Source organism: Aquila chrysaetos, chromosome W (genome assembly GCF_900496995.4).
Source record: "Aquila chrysaetos chrysaetos chromosome W, bAquChr1.4, whole genome shotgun sequence".
NCBI classification, from domain to species: domain Eukaryota; kingdom Metazoa; phylum Chordata; class Aves; order Accipitriformes; family Accipitridae; genus Aquila; species Aquila chrysaetos.
Window position 1 is genome coordinate 2,057,300 of NC_054457.1, and position 21,125 is coordinate 2,078,424.

Consider the following 21,125-nt stretch of genomic DNA (forward strand, 5'->3'; position numbering starts at 1 on the left):
GGGCAGGGCTGCTGTGCCCGTGCGGCTTGCTGGGAGGCAGGTGATGTCACTGGTGGCGTGTTGGAAGTGGTGTGGTCAGGTGCTATCGCGCTGAGGTGAGGGACGGGACAGGACGGGCTGGGTTGGGATTGTCACCCTCACCCCACCAGGGTCGGGGGGCCCTGCGGGGCGTTGGGCGTCGAGGGCTGGCGGCTAGGGGAGCTCGCAGCCGTGGTGTGGCCTACCGCTGACAGCCCACTGGTGGGGTGCCTGGGACCTCGGTCCTCCTCCTGCGTGGGGCTGCACTGTCAGGCCTCGGGTTGTGCTGCCCGGCAGGGACTTACTGGCTGCAGGCTGCGGCTGTGCCCCAGGCAGCGGCATGCCATGCTTGCCTGTGGGCCAGCCCCACAGCTGAGGCTGTGAGAGGGTTTTTTTGGCTTAATTTGGGTGGCTGTCCACATGGGGGGAATGGTTCCTGCCCTGCATGCTCCTGTGATCCTTCCTTCTACCTCACATGCTGTTGTCTCCTCTTGTTCTCTTCATCTCCTTCCTGCCTGCCCAGTGCACACTTCCTAGATATAAAGTCCTCATGTCTGTGGAAACAACAGGCCCCAGCATTGCCTGGACTCTGCCCACCTCCCCTTCCTCTCACTGCTCTGCTTCCTGCTGGCTAGACTCTGCTCTCCGTGCCATCTGGCAGGGCAGCCCCACACACCAACTTCCTGCTCCCAGGCAACTTGCACAGCAGCCCTGTGACTGGAGTCTGCCCTGGCCTTTTTTTGTTTTGTTTTTTGGGTTTTTTGTGGGCTGTGACACCTGTCAGCTAGATCTGAAATCTTAATGGTGCTAATGGGGAGGCTTTCCCAGATGGCTGCATGCCAGGGGTATGACACCTTCAGGCTTCAGTGGAATGGCAGGATCTTGCATACCCTCCATGGCAAAAAGTCTGGGGCCCTTCCACTTTTCCTCTCCTTCCTGCAGCTTTTGCATTCTGGGTGGAGCCTGGCTCCCGTGGCTGGGTCCCAGTAGTCTGGTGGGGCCACTGGTGCTGCTAACAGCCCTGTAGGGACAGTACTCATTGCCTGGTCATTTTTGCAGGGCCCTGGCAGCTGTTGCTGTTGCATGGGGAGACTTTGTCAGTAGGGGCTGAGTGACATCCCAAAGGAGTGCTGGTGTCTCCCCTGAGGCCTGTGCTCACTTTGGGTGTCTTGCTCAGATGCTGTGCCCAGAGGAATCAGCTGCCCTTGTTACTGATTTGTTATTAATTTGTTATTAGTTAGAATTAATCATATTTAGTTTTAATATTTTAGCAAAATCATATGTATGTTGTATTTTATATATTTAACCACCAACCACTGTCTGCTGTGAAATCCCCTGTATAGCCCCGTATCAAGGCCAGAGAAATTGGCTAAAATCATCTAGTAGGAACATTTAGAACTTAGAGAACAGGATAAAGAAATACCTGACAACGGGGTGGTGTAAGAGTTGTCAGTATGTTACCTGACAACGGCCTGTTTGGAACGCAGCGGCCGATCCCCAAAGATAGAATGTGCAGTACAAGGCTCCTGGAAGGTCCCTGGCTAGAGCCGTTAGAGATAACTGCATAGCTACTGTCAAAAAGGATGGATTGCACCTGTTGCCATAACATCGATGAAGAAATCATAAACTCTAGACGAACTTTGCTTCATTATAATACCAAAACACACCTCCTGGTCAAAAGCTACCCGCCTCCAAGACTTACCACGCCTCGGAGAGACCTTCACTACGCCTGCGTAAAAGATATTCACATATGCTAATGATTTCCCAAAAATCTAATGAATATGTATAACTTTTCTTGGAAATCTAATGAATATGTATCGATAAGTCTTAATATAAGGTGTATTGTTTTGAAGACAGGTGTGCGTGGTTCGTGAGAGGACTCGCCCGCGCACCCGGCCGTCAATAAAGAAGTGTCTGCTTATCTACACTAAATTGGTGTTGATAAGTTCTTCATTCCGAGCTTTTCGGTAACAGTTTTGGCACCCCAGATGGGACCTCGCTGAGAGAGACCGGAGGAGTCGGGGACCGATCGGTTCCTGCCGGCACCGAGGATTTCTCGGGGATACCCATCGATCCCCGATCCATAAGGCTCTTTGCGACGTCCCCTGGATTTTGGTAAGACACTTCTTTTAAATATTAAGGATAGTGGGTTAGAGTCCCACCGGTATTGTTTGGGGTTAGAGTCCCCCCGAGTGGGTTAGAGTCCCACCGGTATTGTTTGGGGTTAGAGTCCCCCCGAGTGGGTTAGAGTCCCACCGGTATCGTCTGCCTGTCAGACGCGGCGAAAGCTGCGCAAGGTTGGACAAAAGGATCCTGAAAGAAGTAGAAGCCTAGGCGTCTGCCCGTAAGACATAAGCGAAAGCTATTGCTGGGTTGGACAATTTGGGAGTGGGTTAGAGTCCCACAACTTTTGAGGATTCTGGGTTAGAGTCCCAGCTTCAAAAGCATTTTGGAAATTTTGGGTTTGAGTCCCAAATTCTGAAGAAAGAAAAAAAAAAAAAAAAAAAAAAAAAAAAAAAAAAAAAAGGAAAAAAAAAAAAGGAAAAAAAAAAGGAAAAAAAAAAGGAAAAAAAAGTGAGATATATTGTGTACTTGGAAGTATCGTGAGTGTTGTAAGTGTGGGATGTGCAACTGAGCATGAAGTGAGTCTTGGCAACGATTGTAGTGTTTCTTATTGAAGTTGGAAGTTATAAAGTGTGAATATATTTGTTGGTTAATAATCTTGCCAGGGGATATTGGTTATGACTCTTGCTTAGGGAAGTCGGCTTTGTCCGTGCCCTAGGCACGTAGGTGGACTCCATTACCTGGCAACAATTGTTATTTGTATTTATTTAATATCTGGTGTTTGATATATGTATTTGGTATTTGAAACTTTGTATTTGATATTTGGCATTTGGTATTTGGTTTGATATTTAACATCTGACAATTGATTATTGATTTCTGATATTTGTTATATATTTAATAGATATTTAGTATTGGGTATAAACATAATGGCATTTGCCAAATTATTTAAGAGTAAGAATATGGGAAATTTGTCCACTGATGGAAAGATACCGAAAACATCTCCGTTGGGATGCTTGTTGGCACATTAGGGTGAATTATATGATGATTTACGTAAAAATCAAATGATTGAATATTGTAATCATTGGTGGCCTCTGTATACATTAGAGGATCAGGAAAGGTAGCCCGTGAATGGGACCCTGAATTATAACACCATTCTGCAGTTAATGTTGTTTTGTAGAAGAGAGGGGAAATGGAGTGAAATACCTTATGTGGATTTTTTTTTTACTTAAGACAGAGACAAGATTGGCAGAATGAGTGCAAGCTAGTTAGTAGGGACAATTTGGTAATGGCTATAACTTTTGATAATAAGAAAGAGAAGAAATGTTGTCTGGCATGTGATATTGCCCCCAAAGAGGATGAAGGGCCAGAGTTGGATATATCCCCTCCCAGGAGAGGAAGGAATTGGGGGTGAGAACATAGGAAACAGATGGAAGAAACAGAAAGCAGTGGAATAGAGGATACAGGGGAAAGACCGTCTGAATTTGTGATTCATACCCCCATTTCTCAAAGAACCTGACAGCAGGCACAAACAATAACTCCCTTGAGGCAGGGAGTTGGTAACAATGGACCAGTGTATGTAAAAGTGCCCTTTTTGGTTGTGGACTTGATGGCTTGGAAGCAGGCAGCTGGAGTATATAGAGAAGATCTTGAGAGAGTTGGCAGAGTAGTGGATACTATAATTAAAACGCAGAATCCAGACTGGAGTGATTTACAGGTGATCTTGGATAATTTATTGGATGATACAGAAAAGCAGATGGTACTAAAAACTGGCAGAGCACAGGCAGAAGTGGCAGTATTAAGCGGGACAATAGGTGGAACATTAAAACAAAATTTTCCGTCTGGGGATCCACAGTGGGATCCAAATAAAGTGGAACATAGGGAAAGGCTGAGTCGGTATCAGAAATAGATTTTATATGGAGTTAAACATGCTATCTTTGAATTGGTCTAAATTATATGAGGTGAGACAAGATAAGAATAAATCTCCCTCAGCGTTTCTGGAAAGATTGAAGGAAGCTGCCAGAAAATATACTGATTTAAGAATAGAAACAGAGGCGGCTCAGATACAGTTGGCTTTAATTTTTATGGGGCAGTCGGCACCAGACATAAAAAAGAAACTTCAGAAGCTGGAGGGAGAGGATTCAAGGAGTTTGAATAAAATGTTGGAGACAACATGGAAAGTATATAATAACAGGGAAAAAGAGGAAAGGAAAATTAGAGAAAATAGATTATTGGCCTTAATGACAGGAACAACAGACAGAGGATGAGGTAGAAGAAGACGACGAAGTGGCAGTAGACGGAGAGAATTTATGAATTTTAGCAATCAGAATTTTAACACCCCCTTAGGAGTGAATCAGTATGTTTTGTGTCGGGAAGAAGGACATTGGAGAAAAGATTGTCCTAAAAATGTGCAGTGTTCAAGAGGAAATATTCAAAAGAAGGTAGCCAGAATGATAGTTTTAGATGAATGAAGGGGACCGGAGGGGAACCCAGCTGAGCCTCTGGTTATAATTAAGCTGAGAGAAAAAGAAGTCAAATTTTAATAGATACAGGAACGACATTTTCGGTATTAAATACTTGTAAAGGAAAAATTAGAACAAAAACAACAAACATAGTAGGAGCAACAGGGAAAGAAGAAAACAGACCATTCCTGCAACCTCTGGATATGAAATTTGGAAATAAAATAATTACACATGAATTTTTGTATGTACCAGAATGCCCGATACCCTTGTTAGGAAGAGATTTGTTATCTAAATTAAATGCACAAATTGTTTTTAAGAAAGGAGAACTCTTTTGAAGATACCTGAGTCAAAAACAGGAGAAATCCTAATGATACAAGAAAAAGTGGAGGAGCAAGAAATTCCACCAGAGGTGGATTTTGCAGTGATCCCTACAGTGTGAGAAACAGATATTCCTGGTAAATCAAAATTAGCAGCACCTGTAAAAATAGATCTAAAAGAAGATGCAGAAACAGTAAAAATTAAACAATACCCAATTAAACCAGAAGTTAGACAGGAGTTAAAGAAATTGATTGACAAATTTTTGAAGTATAAAATTTTGGAGGAATGTGAATCTGAATATAATACTCCTATCTCACCAGTTAAAAAAACCCTCGGGAGAATACAGGTTAGTACAAGATTTGAGAACAGTGAATCAAATAACCAAAGATATATATCCTGTGGTTGCAAATCCTTATACATTGTTAACAGCGTTGAAGGAGATTCATCAGTGGTTTACAGTGCTTGATTTAAAAGACGCTTTCTTTTGCATACCCTTGGAGAAGGAAAACAGAAATTTGTTTGCTTTCGAATGGGAAAATCCAGAAACTGGGCAAAAGATGTAGCTGACATGGACAAGACTAACCCAAGAATTTAAAAATAACCTAACAATTTTTAGAAACCAGCTGGCAAAAGAGCTTGAAATCTGGAAACAGGACAAACCAAGGCCTGAACATTTCCTTCTACAATATGTGGATGACATATTGATTGCTACAGAAGAAAGATCTACCTGCATACAGGTAACCATTGATGTCTTGAATTTTCTGGGACTAAATAGGTACAAGATATCCAGGAAAAAGCTCAAATAGCATGTCAGACTGTGATATATCTGGGCTTTGAGATTTCAAAAGGACAGAAACAATTAAGAAAAAATCGCAAAGAAACCATCTGTAGTATACCTGAGCCGAAAAATATTCATGAACTTAGAACATTCTTGGGAATGGCAGGGTAGTGTCATCTTTAGATCATGAATTGTAGTCTAATAGCTAAACTGCTATATGAGGCCCAAAAGAACTCTTCCTTTGTGTGTGGTCCAAAACAGCAAAGGGCCTTTACAGAGTTAAAACGCGCTTTAATGTCTACACCTGCTTTAGGCCTCCCTGATTTAACTAAAGGTTTTCAGCTGTTCGTTCATGAAAGACAACACCTGGCACTTGGTGTGTTAACCCAGAAGATGGGGAGCTGGAAACGACCAGTCGGCTACTTCTCCAAACAACTGGACACAGTGAGTAAAGGGTGGCCAAATTGTCTTAGAGCAGTGGCTGCAACAGTGATGATTATACAAGAACCTCGGAAATTGACTTTGGGAAAAACAATAACAGTCTATGTCCCACACATGGTGAAAACTGTTCTATAACAAAAGGAGGGATACTAGCTATCTCCGAGCAGAATGATGAAGTACCAAGTAATATTAACTTAACAAGATGATGTAATTTTAAAAGCAACTAACCTGGCAAATCCAACTGTGTTTTTAAGTTCCATACAGGAAGGAAGACAATTGGAACATGATTGCCTGGCTGCTATTAAGTATGTTTATTCCAGTCGTGAAGATTTGAAGGATGTACCATTGGAGCGACCGGACTGGGAACTGTATACAGATGGTAGCAGCTTTGTAGAACAAGGAGTTCGATACGCTAGATATGCGGTAACAACAGACACCACAGTTATAGAAACAGAAGCATTGCCAAGTACCACCTCAGCTCAGAAAGCAGAACTTATTACTTTGATTCGAACTTTAGAACTAAGTGAAGAGAAGAAAGTAAATATGCTTTTGGAGTGGTACATGTCTATGCAGCATTGTGGAAAGAAAAAAAATTATTGTCCTCCCAGGGATCAAATATTAAACACCAAGATGAAATTTTACAATTATTACAAACAGTTCAGAAACCAGATCAGGTAACAATCATACACTGTAAAACACATCAAATTAGAAACACAAAGAAAATCACTGGAAATAATTTAGCCGACCAAACAACAAGAAAGGTAACAAAAAACGAGCATTACAAATAACATTAATTCCCTCCAAAACAGTAACTCTCCCTAGAGAAAAACGAAAATACTCAGAGGAAGATGATAAGCTAGGTCAATTATTAAATGCTAAGAAAAACCTAGCCAGATGGTGGGTAACACCTAAAGAACAGGTAGTAGTTCCACCCTTTTTGATGAGAAAAATAATTCAAACAAAGCATCAGGAGTGTCACTGGAGAACAAAGGCCTTAGTAACTTCCTTACAAAAACAAGTGGTATCACTCAGAATGTTAAGAATAGCTAAAATAATAACTGCAAAATGTGAAGTATGTTTGAAAAATAATCCAATAATCAAGAAAAAGCTTCAAATGAGTCGAATAAAATCTAGTACAGAGCCTGGAGATTATTGGCAAGTAGATTTTTCAGAACTACCTAGACAGAATGGGTATCGGTACATCCTGGTCGGAGTTGATACTTTTACAGGATGGCCAGAAGCTTTTCCCTGTCGTTCCACACGAACAAAGAAAGTAGTAAAATGGTTACTACGAAAAATAATTCCAAGGTTTAAAGTTCCTATTAGAATTTCTTCTGACAGAGGTCCACACTTTGTTGCAGAAGTGGTCCAAAATGTTAACAAAATTCTAGGTATCACATGAGATTTACATACCCCATGGAGGCCACAATCCAGTGAGAAAATAGAAAGAATGAATCAAACCTTTAAAAGACAAATAAACAAAATTTGTCAAGAGACTAATTTAAAATGACCTCAAACACTTCCATTGACATTATTACGAATCAGAATACAGCCAAAGAGTGGAACCTCAGTCAGTCCTTATGAATTATTATATGGGAAACCTTATGAATCTCCAGAACCAAACCCGAACATGTATATAAAAAGAAAACAAGATGTGTATAACTATTTGCTTTCCTTAGGAAAAACTTTGACTGCAATTCGGAGAACAGTGGTGTGGAATAGACCATTATCCCTGGAAGTTTCGGTGCATAACTTACAACCAGGAGACTATGTCTATGTGAAAACGTAGACTTCCGAACCCTGCAGGAACATTGAAAAAGACCCTTCCAGATACTGCTAACCACCTTCACAACTATTAGAATTGTAAAATCAGATGTTTGGATACACTACATTCAAGTGAAGAAAACACCTACTCCATGAAAAATTATTAGCCGGGATCCAAAAACTTTAAAACTGACTCTGAAACATGTCTAATTTTTCATATCTGTTTGTGTTTGTTCTTTTATATTAGTTCAGCAGATAATGATAATAGAAACCTGGACTGATTTGATAATCAGGAACAAAAGACAAGTAGAAACAAAACAATTGATTAGCATTCCTGAAAAAAATGTCTGAAGAAACAATTTACCAATAGAATTACAATAAATTACATGATCATAAGAAAGGTTCCAATTGTTTCACCAAAATACAGTCCACCACCAGTATATACCGAAACAAATATTGACTCTCAGAATAATAAATAAATATTAGATAGATGATGTGAAAGTATTGAAATAATTTTCAACACTTTCAAAGGGGGGAAATGTTACTGATTTGTTATTAATTTGTTATTAGTTAGAATTAATCATATTTAGTTTTAATATTTTAGCAAAATCATATGTATGTTGTATTTTATATATTTAACCACCAACCAGTGTCTGCTGTGAAATCCCCTGTATAGCCCCGTATCAAGGCCAGAGAAATTGGCTAAAATCATCTAGTAGGAACATTTAGAACTTAGAGAACAGGATAAAGAAATACCTGACAACGGGGTGGTGTAAGAGTTGTCAGTAACGTTACCTGACAACGGCCTGTTTGGAACGCAGCGGCCGATCCCCAAAGATAGAATGTGCAGTACAAGGCTCCTGGAAGGTCCCTGGCTAGAGCCGTTAGAGATAACCGCATAGCTACTGTCAAAAAGGATGGATTGCACCTGTTGCCATAACATCGATGAAGAAATCATAAACTCTAGACGAACTTTGCTTCATTATAATACCAAAACACACCTCCTGGTCAAAAGCTACCCGCCTCCAAGACTTACCACGCCCTCGGAGAGACCTTCACTACGCCTGCGTAAAAGATATTCACATATGCTAATGATTTCCCAAAAATCTAATGAATATGTATAACTTTTCTTGGAAATCTAATGAATATGTATCGATAAGTCTTAATATAAGGTGTATTGTTTTGAAGACAGGTGTGCGTGGTTCGTGAGAGGACTCGCCCGCGCACCCGGCCGTCAATAAAGAAGTGTCTGCTTATCTACACTAAATTGGTGTTGATAAGTTCTTCATTCCGAACTTTTCGGTAACACCCTGGCAGATGAGGACCTGTTTGACTTCCTCCTGAAGGATGATGCTCTCTGCCCTGAAATCCCAGGGGAGGAGAACAGTCTGCTGGAAGACTGGGGCCTGCCAGACCCTGAGGTGAGTTCTTCAGGAGGAATTGCTGCTGGGTTGTGGGGAGGTTTGGCTCCCTGCTTATTAAAAGCTTTTTCTCTGCAGTTCCTGAACAAGGAGATGGATGACTTCGTCAGCTCCCTGCTGAGCCCCTTTGAAGATGAACCAGGCACGCTGCAGGGTTATTCACCTGCTGACAGTGACAGCAGCATTTCTGAGGATCAGAATCTGTCCCATAGCCCTGGCAGTGACTTTGCCAGCAGCCCTTGGAGCTCAGACATTGTGCAGTTTGATCATAACTATTCCCTCCATCGGGATTGGCCTGTGCTTGAAAGTGTGAGGTCTGAAATGGCAGAAGGAGATGTTTCCATTGACCTTGGTAAGTGATGTGTGTGGGCTCTTTCTGTCCTGGCTACAGGCAGAAAAGCAGTCCCACATAGGGGTTTTTGGGGAGGTGCCAGGCAACAATGGAGAAAGCTGAGTTTGGTGCCATAAAATTGTGGTTTCGTGCTACTCAAAGCTGGCTGGTCAAGTGCTGCCTCACTGAGGCCCAGAGCTTGACTCTCCTTTCCTTCCCCAGAGACATGGACAGGTTTGGAAGGCACAAGTGAGGCACTGGAACAGAGCTCCAGTTTCCTCATTGCTGTTGCTGTGGACACTGGACCCCAGCTTGTGCCCGGAGCCACTGTGCAGGTACTGACTGCCATGCCTTAGGAAGCATGTGGGCCCCAGCCTTTGCTTCTGCTCACATTTCCCCTTCTCTCCTGGCTTGGCTTCTGTGAGGGATATCTCAGAGGAAAGTGTGATGCTGCTTTGGGAGAGCTGATCCTGGTTCTGTAGGCTTTCTGCATGCCCTCTCTGCCCTGGGGTGGACTCCCTTTGCATTCTCAGCGGGCATATTTTTGCTGTTTTCTAGTCTGACTTCCCAGAGCTGGTCCTGACAGAGGAAGAGAGGCAGCTCCTGGAGAAAGAAGGTGTTTCATTACCAACCTGTCTGCCACTGACCAAAGTGAGTCCTCACTACAGCCTGTCACTCCCAAACAGACTTAGACTATTCAAACCCTTCAGCCAGAGTAGGGGTCAAAAATGCAGGATGGTGCTTTGGTGAGAGCATTAGCACCCAGGTGCTGCATTCAGGGCAGCATGCAGCAGGGCTTGGTGTCTTCCTCCTCCCTTTGAGGCCCGGGGGGTGCCCACATGCACAGCAGCCTCTGCTTTGCTAGTCAGGTAGATACAAAGAGCAGCAAGACCTGGCTGCTGTCAGTCTCCCCACTTGCGACTGCTTGCAGAAGGCAGTTACACCACAAGTGCCTTTTTCTTCCTGCTTGCCTCATGTCTTGTGAGCTGTGTGCTTTTCATCTCCCTTAGGTGTGTGTCCTAGTTTCAGCTGGGATAGAGTTAACTGTCTTCCTAGTAGCTGGTACGGTGCTATGTTTTGAGTTCAGTATGTGAAGAATGTTGATAACACTGATGTTTTCAGTTGCTGCTAGTAGTGTTTAGACTAATGTCAAGGATTTTTCAGCTTCTCATGCCCAGCCAGCGAGAAAGCTGGAGGGGCACAAGAAGTTGGCACAGGACACAGCCAGGGCAGCTGACCCAAAGTGGCCAACAGGGTATTCCATACCATGTGACGTCCCATCTAGTATAGGAACTGGGAAGTGGGGGGCGGGGAATCGCTGCTCGGGGACTAGCAGGGTGCCAGTCGGCGGGTGGTGAGCAATTGCATTGCGCATCATTTGTACGTTCCAATCCTTTTATTATTGCTGTTGTCATTTTATTAGTATTATCATTATTAGTTTCTTCTTTTCTGTTCTATTAAACTGTTCTTATCTCAACCCGTGGGTTTTGCTTCTTTTTCCCGATTTTCTCCCCCATCCCACTGGGTGGGGGGGGAGTGAGTGAGCGGCTGCGTGGTGCTTAGTTGCTGGCTGGGGTTAAACCACGACAGTGTGCCTCACTCTTCTGCTACACTGGGGAAGCTGCTGGCCTCATCAGCAGGCTAGAGTTTGCCTTGCAGCTCGTGCAGTTCATTCAGTGGTGTGGGAGGGACAGAGGACAAAAGCACATGGGTTGCTGCCTTTCTAAGCAGGGCTGAGCACTGAGATGTATGCAGGATTTGTGAGGGCTGGATTGCCAATGCCCTGGGGTGGCTGCTAATGAGAAATGGCCCTTGTAGGCTGAAGAGCGGCTTCTGAAGAAAGTGCATCGAAAGATCCGAAACAAGCAGTCAGCCCAGGATAGTCGTCGCGGGAAGATCTACGTGGACGGCCTGGAAAACAGGTATGGGCACGCAGCAGCCATGCTGTGCTGCTGCTGGGGTCTTGCCACCCTGGGCAGAAAGCGAGGCTGACCCCTGTAGTCTTCTCAAGAGGCTCAGAAGCTCAGGGCATATCCTGCCCTGCTCTCTTAAGCTTGGAGATGGCCCAGAGCTTGCTCCGTTTGAGCCAGGTACTGGCCTGCCGGGTCCAGCATGTTCTCCAGGTTAGGCCAGTTTGTAATACAGCCTGGTGTCACTGATCTGCAGGGTTGGCGTGCTGCTAGGAGCAAGCATCCTTAGGGATTAATCTGGTGCTTCAATGCAGGGCTGGGCAGGGCTTACCCCTCCCCAAACCTGGTGTGAGATGTCATTCTCTGGGCTTTGCTCCAGCTGGTGCCAGGTAGACCCCAGGAGCACTTGTAGCTGCCCCAGCCACCCGGAGTTGGTGGCTGATTCCCTGAGGGAGAGACTCTGGTGAAGTCCCTGCTGTTGACTAACAAAATCTCTCTGTTTTTCCCCCGTGCTGTTCATCTTTCCTGGGAAGGGTGGCAGCCTGCATGGCTCAGAACCATGAGCTGCAGAAGAAGGTGCAGCTGCTGCAGAAGCAGAACATGTGAGTTCTCATTGTTGGACATGGCAGGAGATGTGGTGGGGAAGGTTGTTCCTTTTCTTGGGATTGTGGTCTGTCCCTGGCTGCAAAGGGGCAAGAGGGGAATGCAGCTCTTGGTTCAGCCACTGTGTTAACCTGCGTTGCCTGTTCTCCTGCAGGTCACTGCTTGAGCAGCTGTGGAAACTGCAGGCCTTGGTGAGACAGTCCGCCACCAAAACTACCACAGCAAGCACCTGCATCATGGTGAGTGGCTTCAGCCCCAGTGTCTGTGAAGGGGTTTCTGCTGTCCCCATAAGTCTGGGAGAGAGGCATTTATTGCACCCAGTGATGCCTATCCATGTCCTTTGCTGAGGGCTTTGCTGATCTTTCTGTTTCCAGGTCCTGGTTCTGTCCTTCTGCCTCATTCTCTCCCCCAGCCTCTACTCATTTGGGAGCAGAGCGCTACAGCCAGAGCTCAGAGGTGAGTGCCCAGGGGCTGAGGTGTGGTTCCAGGTGAAGTGCTGCCCTCCGGGGCAGAGCACCTTCCTTGGAGACAGCCTGAACTCTGGGGTGCCTCCAACCTAGCAGCCCCTTGCCTGGGATGACCACTTGGTTTGGCTTTGCTGTTTCGCCCCAGCTCTGGACTCTTCCTCAGTCCTGTTGTGGAGGCCCGCCTGAGGGCAGGGCCCTGGGCCAAGGACAGTACCAGAACTGGACGTATCCAGTCCCTCTTGGAGCACAAGCTGTGCTTGTGCCTGGCAGCTGTGCAGCATCCTCTCCCCGCCTCCCCAGGAGGAGGCAGTCCTAGTTGAACGGTTTGTTCCCCTCTTGTGGGCTCTGTGGTGGTCCATGCTCAGAGCAGGACCGTGAGAGTTTGGTGTGTCCCGCTCTCAAGGTGGGAATGACAAGGCTGGCTCTACCTCTCTTGCAGTGCTGTCACGGCAGATCCGCGAGTTCCCAAACCAGGTTAGGCAGGCAGCACCTGATGTGCAGGAGGAAGCTGCGCTGGAGAGGCTCAGCCCAGAGCCTGAGGACCCCTCGTTGTTGGGCAGCCTCAATCAGTCATGGGAAGAGGGACAGAGTCCACCCAAGCCCAATCCCAGATCTGCTTTCAACAGCAACTCATCCTCTGACCCTCTGGCAGCAGCAGGCTCCGAGCTGGGCCCTCCCCAGCCTCAGGAGCAACACTCCCAGAATGACCCTTTGCACATGGCGGTGCCGGCAGCGCAGAAAGCCAAGAGGCAGGAGTGGGTGGAACGCACTGCCAGCGTTGTCATCCAACAGCACCGTGCTGATGAGATGTGACTGCCGCCTCCTTCTGCCTGTTGGGGTGACACCAAGCACCCTGTCGGGCAGGGACAAGCAGAGCTGTGTTAACAGATAATCTATCAAAGCAGATGCTTTTGAATACTCCTGATTGCTGGCAGCTCAGAGGGTTTACCAGGGAGGAATCATTTTAAGGATGACCTGATTTTACACTCTGCTCTGTATGTCCGTAGCAGGATCCTATCTGAGGTGGGGTAAGAAATTGTGGGAACTTTGCTATGGCTGCTGATGTGGCCTGCAGCCCGGGGTGTGTCCCGTGGCTTGTGGGGACAGGTTGCGGCATATGGAGGGTGAAGGCGGTCAAGCCTGAGGTGCCCATACTTGGTCTGATTGGAGGCAGGTGGTGATGAATGCTGCTGCCCTGCTTCTTCCCTGTCCGAGTGGTGATGAACAGGCTGGGTCCTGCGCTTCTTACCATGTCTGGTGGCCGCAAGCATCTGTCCCTTGTCCCTTTCCTTTAATCCTGCAGTGTTGCCTGATTTCTGGGTGTGAGATGGAGAGCTGACCTTCAGTGCCCTGGCAGGGAGTGGTCCTGCCATTGCGACAGACCCTGTGTTTCCCCTGTTCCTGCTAGGTGTTGAGCCACGGGCACAGCTCCTGGCCTGGCTAGAGAAGGTGCTGTGGAGTCCCTCCCAAGCCATGTGTACTGTTTCCCTTCATAGGGGCTGAGCCTTTCATCTCCCACAGCCCTGGGAGCGGGGCTTCTGGTCCATGCCTCAGGGAGAGAAGGCATGCCTTGAACTGGACTGCTGAGGGGGCATGGAGCAGAGAACAGCAGAGTTGTTTGCTCTTCTGAAGGCTTTCCTGGCTGCAGGCTGGTTTCAAAGCTATGTCCTCATGCGCCCAAGCTTTGCTGTGCTGCCTGGTGAGGCAGTCAGCTGGCTCTGGTTGCACCCCAGGTCTGTGCAGAAACACTTTGAGCTGGCAAGTGGTCTTTCCTGGAGTGCAGCTTAGTGGTACTTGTTGAACATCTCTCCTTGTCCTACTTCAGATCTACACTGGTGAGGACATTTCCTTATTAATGACGTGTAAATAAATATTAATGATGCGTAAATAAAATGTGCCCTCTGTGCAACTGGGCCCCCCGTGGTTGTTTTGGTGCAGGGCTGGTCTGGCCAGTGGAGGCTAGGGGCTGCACCAGGGGCTGGGAGCATTGTGAGAGGAACCCAGTGGAGGCTGGGGTGTGACCCCCCCTTGCAGCCTAACGAAGGGGAGTAGGTGCTGCCTTCCCTTCCCATGGCTGCAGCTGTGCAGAGAGGCTTGTTGAGTTTGCTGGGCAGTGCTCTGCTCTCACCCCTCTTCAAGGGTGTGCCAACACCCTTGAAACACTTTTGGAGACAAATGGATGTTGTGAGCACCCAGCACCCATGTGTGACCTGTGCATGCTGAAGCTGCTGGTGCAATGGAAGCGAGCAGCTTCCCTTGTAGGAAGCGTGAGGAGCTAGTGTCTGTCCCCACTGCTGCTTTCATAACAGGGAACTGCACAATTGCAGGAAACGGCGCAGAGCCAGGGTGGTGAAACAGTCCAGTCCCTTCAGCGGGGGACTGCGGGGAGGGCTCTGTCTGCTGGGTGGTTGCTAAATCAGGGCTGTGCCCTGTGTTTGTTTGGGATCACTGGATCCACAGGAGGCACTAGCAGACTCTGAGCTCAGACTGCTGAACCCAGCGCAGGGTTTGGGGGCATGGGAACCCAGTGAGGTGATGGGTGCAAGCAGCACTGTGCTTGCAACCCACCCAGGAAGCAAAGGGCGCTTGTGCAAACAGATGAGATGTAAAATTGAGCACTGTGTCTCTGCCCGTGGAGGAGAGACAGCCACAGAGTGGCTCACCCATGGGCCATGTCTCAGGACAGGCAACGGCATGCTTGTAACAGGATCAAGTTGCAGCTCTGCTCTGCCCAGGAAGGGCAGCCTGTGAGCATCCCCAGGGAACCACTGAACCTTTTTCCCCAGGAGCCGTGTGGTGGCAGGAAGGTCTAGGACCCTGTCCTTGCTTTTGTTTCATTTTTTGCAGTTCAAGGCCAGGGTACATAATGCCACTGATGTCACCTGGAGTCCCTGGCCCAGCGCTAATTAATATCTGTATGAGTCATCTGAAATAAAACACAGTGGTGGTGCCAGCAACACAGGGAGTGGCCACTGGTGCTGATGTTTGGCCGGGGTGACGGGGTCAGCACCATGCTCTGCAGCAGTCTGGCTTGCTTGCCCAAATGTCAGAAGGGGAGATAGCTCTGGGAGAGCGGGCAGGGAGCCAGGCAAGCACAGCGGGCTCTTCGCTCCTGCCGCTAGGCACTGCCCGCACGAGCCAGCACAGCCCTTCCATGTGGAAAGACTGTGGCAGAGGCTGGGATATCTCAGAGCCCAGAGCTGGTCCCGGTACTGCACTGGGAGTTTTGGGGACGGTTGCTTTGCGATCTCAGCCCGTGCTGTCCCAGGGCTGCTATTTTTCATCGCTTTCTGTGTTCTTGCACCAGTCCCACAGTAAGTGGCTCTGAGCCAGCAAGAGGAAGGAAGCCCAGCCTGGGTCTCACGCCTTGGGTTAAGGGGGAGTGATGATAAAAATGCCCAGAATGAGTCCTTTGGCTGAGGAGGCTCATACCTTGTTTCCATCAGGCAGAGGAACAGGAGGAGACTGGTATTTCTGTGACCCTCCTCCTCCTTGCTGCAGACCGTTCATGACATCTTTTTTCCTTGCATGCTGCAGGGATCAGAGCACATGCCATCTGTGCATCGTGCACTGCCTGCACGCACACACGGCCCCCACGTTCTGGCTTAGGTTGATGTTACAGTCCCTGCTTGCCCTTCCAGCTGCGTTCCCTCTGTTATTCCTGAGGTTGACCCACATCCCATGTGTGTCCCCTGGCAGGTGCCTGCATCAGCAGCATGGGAGCATGCCAATGGACCAGAAACACGAGCCTTTCAGGGCAAAACATTCTGCTCAGCCCTTGGCAAGTCCCATACAGGTGTTGCCGAATGGAAACCCTCTCTTTTTTGCTTGGTGACTCGCTTAGTGTCAGTAGTGCCATTTCCCTTCCATGGTAGCAGCTTATATTGAAAGCTTTTGAAAGTGAGAAATGAAATTTGTCTCCTATTGCTGGCTGTGTGACTGGTACAAAACACCTCCTGCTCACAGCTTTAAAGGAATCGGGGTTTCTCGGCGAGGTGAGAATTTCAGTCAGGAGCAGAAGACATATCCTCCTTTCCAAGGGAAACCTAAACCCCATGTTAGCATCCATCCTATTTTTATCCACTAGCACCAGCTGCTGGATATTGGTGGAAACAGAAAATCTAGCAGAAATCTGAGTGCCTGGTTAAAAAAGAAGCTGGAAATACAGTGATGGAGCTACCACCTTCCCCCAGCTCTTGAAACTGGGCACCTCAGTCACAGGGCTGCAGAACCCCCAAGGGAGCTGGTTGTGTCAGGACTGCTTTGACAAGGTGTCTGAGGTAGAAAGCAGAGAGGTTGGTCTGGGATGCCTGAAAAGAAAAAAAAGCTGGTGCCAGATGCATCCTTCCCCTCTTTCCCTGGCCACATGCTGTGTAGCGGGGACTTGGCTGGAGACCCCCACATGTGCATTGCTCAGGGGACACGGCCACGCCAAGGGGGTCTCTTGGGGCAGGCTGTTGTGTGGATTGTCCAGCTCATAATTCACAAATGAGTTTCACCATGTCTAGTGCACACAGGCGACTCATGGGGGGTTACAAAAGCAACCCAGCCTTGGATTGCCTTGAGGCCCTGTCTATCTGCAGAGATGACTCACAGGGAGCTGTGTAGACAGCTTAGCCCTGGGTTGTCTGATAAACCCTAAAGTAAACAGGGCAGTGGCTGCGCCATTCAAAGAACCAAAACCTGAACTGAGCCTTGAAATCCCTTAACAAATAGTATGCCCTGAGTCTCAGTCCAACCACTATTCAGTTGCCTGAGGAAGTTGCCTGACCCAGCCAGGGTCAAACCACCACACAAGGTAAAAAAAAAAGCTGGAGGGTTTCAGCTTCAGTTTCAAATGACAAGCTTGTGTATTCAATCACAGACCAACAAAGGAAAGATAAGGGGAAACTCCACTCAGATATACATAATCCATTTAGGCCTATATCATAATCCACTCAGACATAGTCATACACCCCATTCCACAAGTCAGGGGATAAAAACCTCTAAGATTCAGGTTGGAAATGGGGGAGTCACTTCTCCAACTGTACAGTTGGCTTGTGAAGGAAACCCTTCCCCCCCCTTGATCGGGATGCGGGTCGAGGTAACTTCCCTGGGATTGAAAGCCCTTACCTGGAGGGGTAAGTGAATATTGTTTATGCTTTAAGTTTGTAAATGCGTGTGTGCTTGTGGTTGTCTGTGAATCGCTTGTGGTTGTAATAATGTACTACTCTTGCCTAAAAAAATTGCAATGGTGCATTCCTCCATTGTATCTGTAAAACCTGCAATAGTGGCGTGTTAAGTCTGTAAGTGAAGTTCAAATAAATCATTTGCTTGAACCTTGCAGTTAAGTCTGTGAGTGAGGTTCAAGTCGTTTGCTTGAATCTCGCAGTTAAGTCCTTTTACGTCACATTAATTTGGCGTAGTTGGCAGGATACAATGGAGGAACTATTGCAGAAACATGGTTGTAAACCTTCTCCTGCAGACAAGGAGAAGGTGAAGAAGTTGTGGAGGAGTAAAGAGAAAGTGGTGGCATGGGTAGAGCAGTTGTCCTAGTTTCAGCTGGGATAGAGTTAACTGTCTTCCTAGTAGCTGGTACGGTGCTATGTTTTGAGTTCAGTATGTGAAGAATGTTGATAACACTGATGTTTTCAGTTGCTGCTAGTAGTGTTTAGACTAATGTCAAGGATTTTTCAGCTTCTCATGCCCAGCCAGCGAGAAAGCTGGAGGGGCACAAGAAGTTGGCACAGGACACAGCCAGGGCAGCTGACCCAAAGTGGCCAACAGGGTATTCCATACCATGTGACGTCCCATCTAGTATAGGAACTGGGAAGTGGGGGCGGGGAATCGCCGCTGGGGGACTAGCTGGGTGTCGGTCGGCGGGTGGTGAGCAATTACACTGTGCATCATTTGTACATTCCAATCCTTTCATTATTGCTGTTGTCATTTTATTAGTGTTATCATTATCATTATTAGTTTCTTCTTTTCTGTTCTATTAAACTGTTCTTATCTCAACCCGTGGGTTTTGCTTCTTTTTCCCGATTTTCTCCCCCATCCCACTGGGTGGGGGGGGGAGTGAGTGAGCGGCTTCGTGGTGCTTAGTTGCTGGCTGGGGTTAAACCACGACAGCAGTGTAGGAAGGAACAAAAGAAAAAGAAAAATGGGAAAGGTAAAGGTATCCTGTGCACTATTTTTGGAGCATGTCTAACTTGTGCACAGGAGGAGGCACTGAAATCTGAGACGGCAAAAATAACGGGTGCAGCCGATCTCACTGAAGCTACAAAATTCAGGGCATTAGAAACTGAAGTTGAAGTGACCAAAACTGCTTTAGAGGCAGAACAAAAGATAAGTGCGGCCTTGAGTGTTCATAATGGACAATTGGAGGTTGAAAATGTGTTTTTGAAAGATGAATTAAATTCTGAAAGGGAGAAGAACAGAAAATTACTAGAAAAATTAAATTTGTTGTTATCAAACGCTCCAACTCCCTCTCCCACCCAAGTCAGGAATCTAGTTATGTGTGCTGATCCTGACACTTGGGACAGAGATATCTGGGGTGACCCAGATGATGAATCTGATGGGGCAAGTAATATTGAAATTCGACCCCTCATCAAAACGGAGGTACAGTCGAGGGCCAGGAACAATCGAAATTTAACTACAACCCGAACCACCCCGTGGTCTGGACCTGAGCTCGCACAAATGCAAGAGAAATTTTCACGCAAGCTGGGGGAAAGTGAAACTGAATATTTATGTCGTGTGTCATTGAATGGAGGGGATCGAGTCTTGTTGAGCGAGGAGGAAGCTGGGGGATATTGGGGTCCTGGTATGTTCCTTGATCAGGGTCCCGTGGGGAACCAACCCTTGACGCTCAGAGTTGCCTATTGGGCAGGGGGACTAGATTCTAGAGAGCGAGGTGAACCTCTGACTATTAAAACGGCTGGATTATCTAGGCTGGCTGAATCAGTGCAAAAGGCTGCCTGTATACAAGCTATGTACAAGCGTGGTGAGCAGGGTATTCCCCTTGCTGCTCCGGTTGATCCGGTCCACCTTAAACCATTAATTAGAGGTCTCCCTGACGTCTTGAAAATTTATGTGCAAAACCTAAAAGAAAAAATTATACGGACAATTGATCATAATGCATGCAACCCCAACCAGCAACAACAGCCTGTTTTAACATGGGGGGAATTATTACAGGAAATAATAGTGATTTATGGTAGAGAGATGGGCTGGTTAGAGGAAGGTTCAGATTCACAGCGCCGAGTCCAACAGGCACGATTTTTTGAGGAGGGTAACTCCCATCCCCCTAAAAAAACCTATTCTCGTATTGACTCTCAGCGCAATGAACTATGGAAAAAGGCATTAGCATTAGGAATACCCCACTCAGTGTTACATGGGCAGTCCACAGAAAATATTCGTACAATGATAAACCTGGTGGAGCAGCCTATTAGCAAGGCTATGGAATGTACTGATATTGCCAAAACGCAGGAGAGTAAACCTTCTGCTCCTGCCAACCCTTACTCAGGCTTAAGGAAGGATTTGATTGATCTAAAAAACTAGGAAGCGCGGGGGGAATTTCAGGCCGACCCACTCGCGTAATATCCAGCTTAGAATGGCCTAACCAGCATATTGATCCATATATTATTTTAGCCACTGGCCCCAGACGAATACCTGTAAATTTTCTAATTGATACTGGAGCCCAAATAAGTGTTATCACTGAAAAACCAGCTAAAAGTTTAGGATTGACCCCTACCCGGAAAAAAACAAATATAATAGGAGTAACTGGAGTCCCTGAAACCAGACCAATTAGTAAAATATGTGTTTGGCTTCCAGGGGAAAACCAAATGACTAAGATAAAGGTGGTCATTGGTCCGTATTGAAATAATATACTAGGATTTGATGTCCTAGCAAACAAAGTCTGGAAACTGCCTGATGGGACAGTGTGGAGCTTTGGAGCCCCACCGTGTGAAGTTCGGGTGCTTGAACCAGCCATTAAGTTACCCCCTTCCAGAGTAACGAATGTTAATCAATATCCTTTACCAGCTGCTGCTAAAGCAGGGCTCAGAGAGGTGATCAAAGACTTGGAGAATCGTGGCATTATAACTAGAGTACACTCGCCCTATAATTCTCCAGTATGGCCAGTACGTAAACCCGACGGCAGATGGCGACTGACGGTTGACTACAGGAGGCTTAATAGTAATACAATGCCACTCACAGCTGCTGTTCCTAACATTGCTGACCTAGTCACCCAAATCCAAGCAAAACATCACACATGGATGTCCACATTGGACGTTAAGGATATGTTTTTCATGATTCCTCTTCAAGAGGAGGATAAACCTCAATTTGCGTTCACTTGGGAAGGAATACAATATACCTTTAGCCGACTTCCCCAAGGATACAAACACTCCCCCACTATTGCCCATAATGCACTGGCAAAAATATTGAAGGAAATAGAAGTCCCGGATGGGATAAGTGTGTACCAATATATTGATGATATCTTAATTGCTGGGGATGACCAAGAGATGGTCAGAGAAGTGTCTAGTCAGATTTGGGCCTCACTGACTTCATTGGGGTTGGA

The 21,125-nt window shown here is 46.7% G+C and overlaps 1 protein-coding gene across 4 annotated transcripts in view; it reads left to right on the forward strand.

The window, feature by feature from the left end:
* The first annotated feature begins 2 nt into the window (after positions 1 to 2).
* The window catches only part of LOC121232780 (cyclic AMP-responsive element-binding protein 3-like), a 29,564-nt gene continuing 8,441 nt past the window's right edge, over positions 3 to 21,125 (forward strand). The window contains exons 1-11 of one of the 4 annotated variants that reach the window (XM_041121231.1): positions 3 to 95; positions 1,196 to 1,220; positions 9,151 to 9,263; positions 9,342 to 9,615; positions 9,817 to 9,929; positions 10,153 to 10,245; positions 11,413 to 11,516; positions 12,038 to 12,106; positions 12,262 to 12,346; positions 12,482 to 12,563; positions 16,274 to 16,355. In XM_041121231.1, the coding sequence (XP_040977165.1) occupies positions 1,196 to 1,220; positions 9,151 to 9,263; positions 9,342 to 9,615; positions 9,817 to 9,929; positions 10,153 to 10,245; positions 11,413 to 11,516; positions 12,038 to 12,106; positions 12,262 to 12,346; positions 12,482 to 12,563; positions 16,274 to 16,355 (1,040 nt within the window). In that variant the 5' untranslated portion in view covers positions 3 to 95. The other 3 variants (XM_041121232.1, XM_041121233.1, XM_041121230.1) reach the window with 3 other exon arrangements.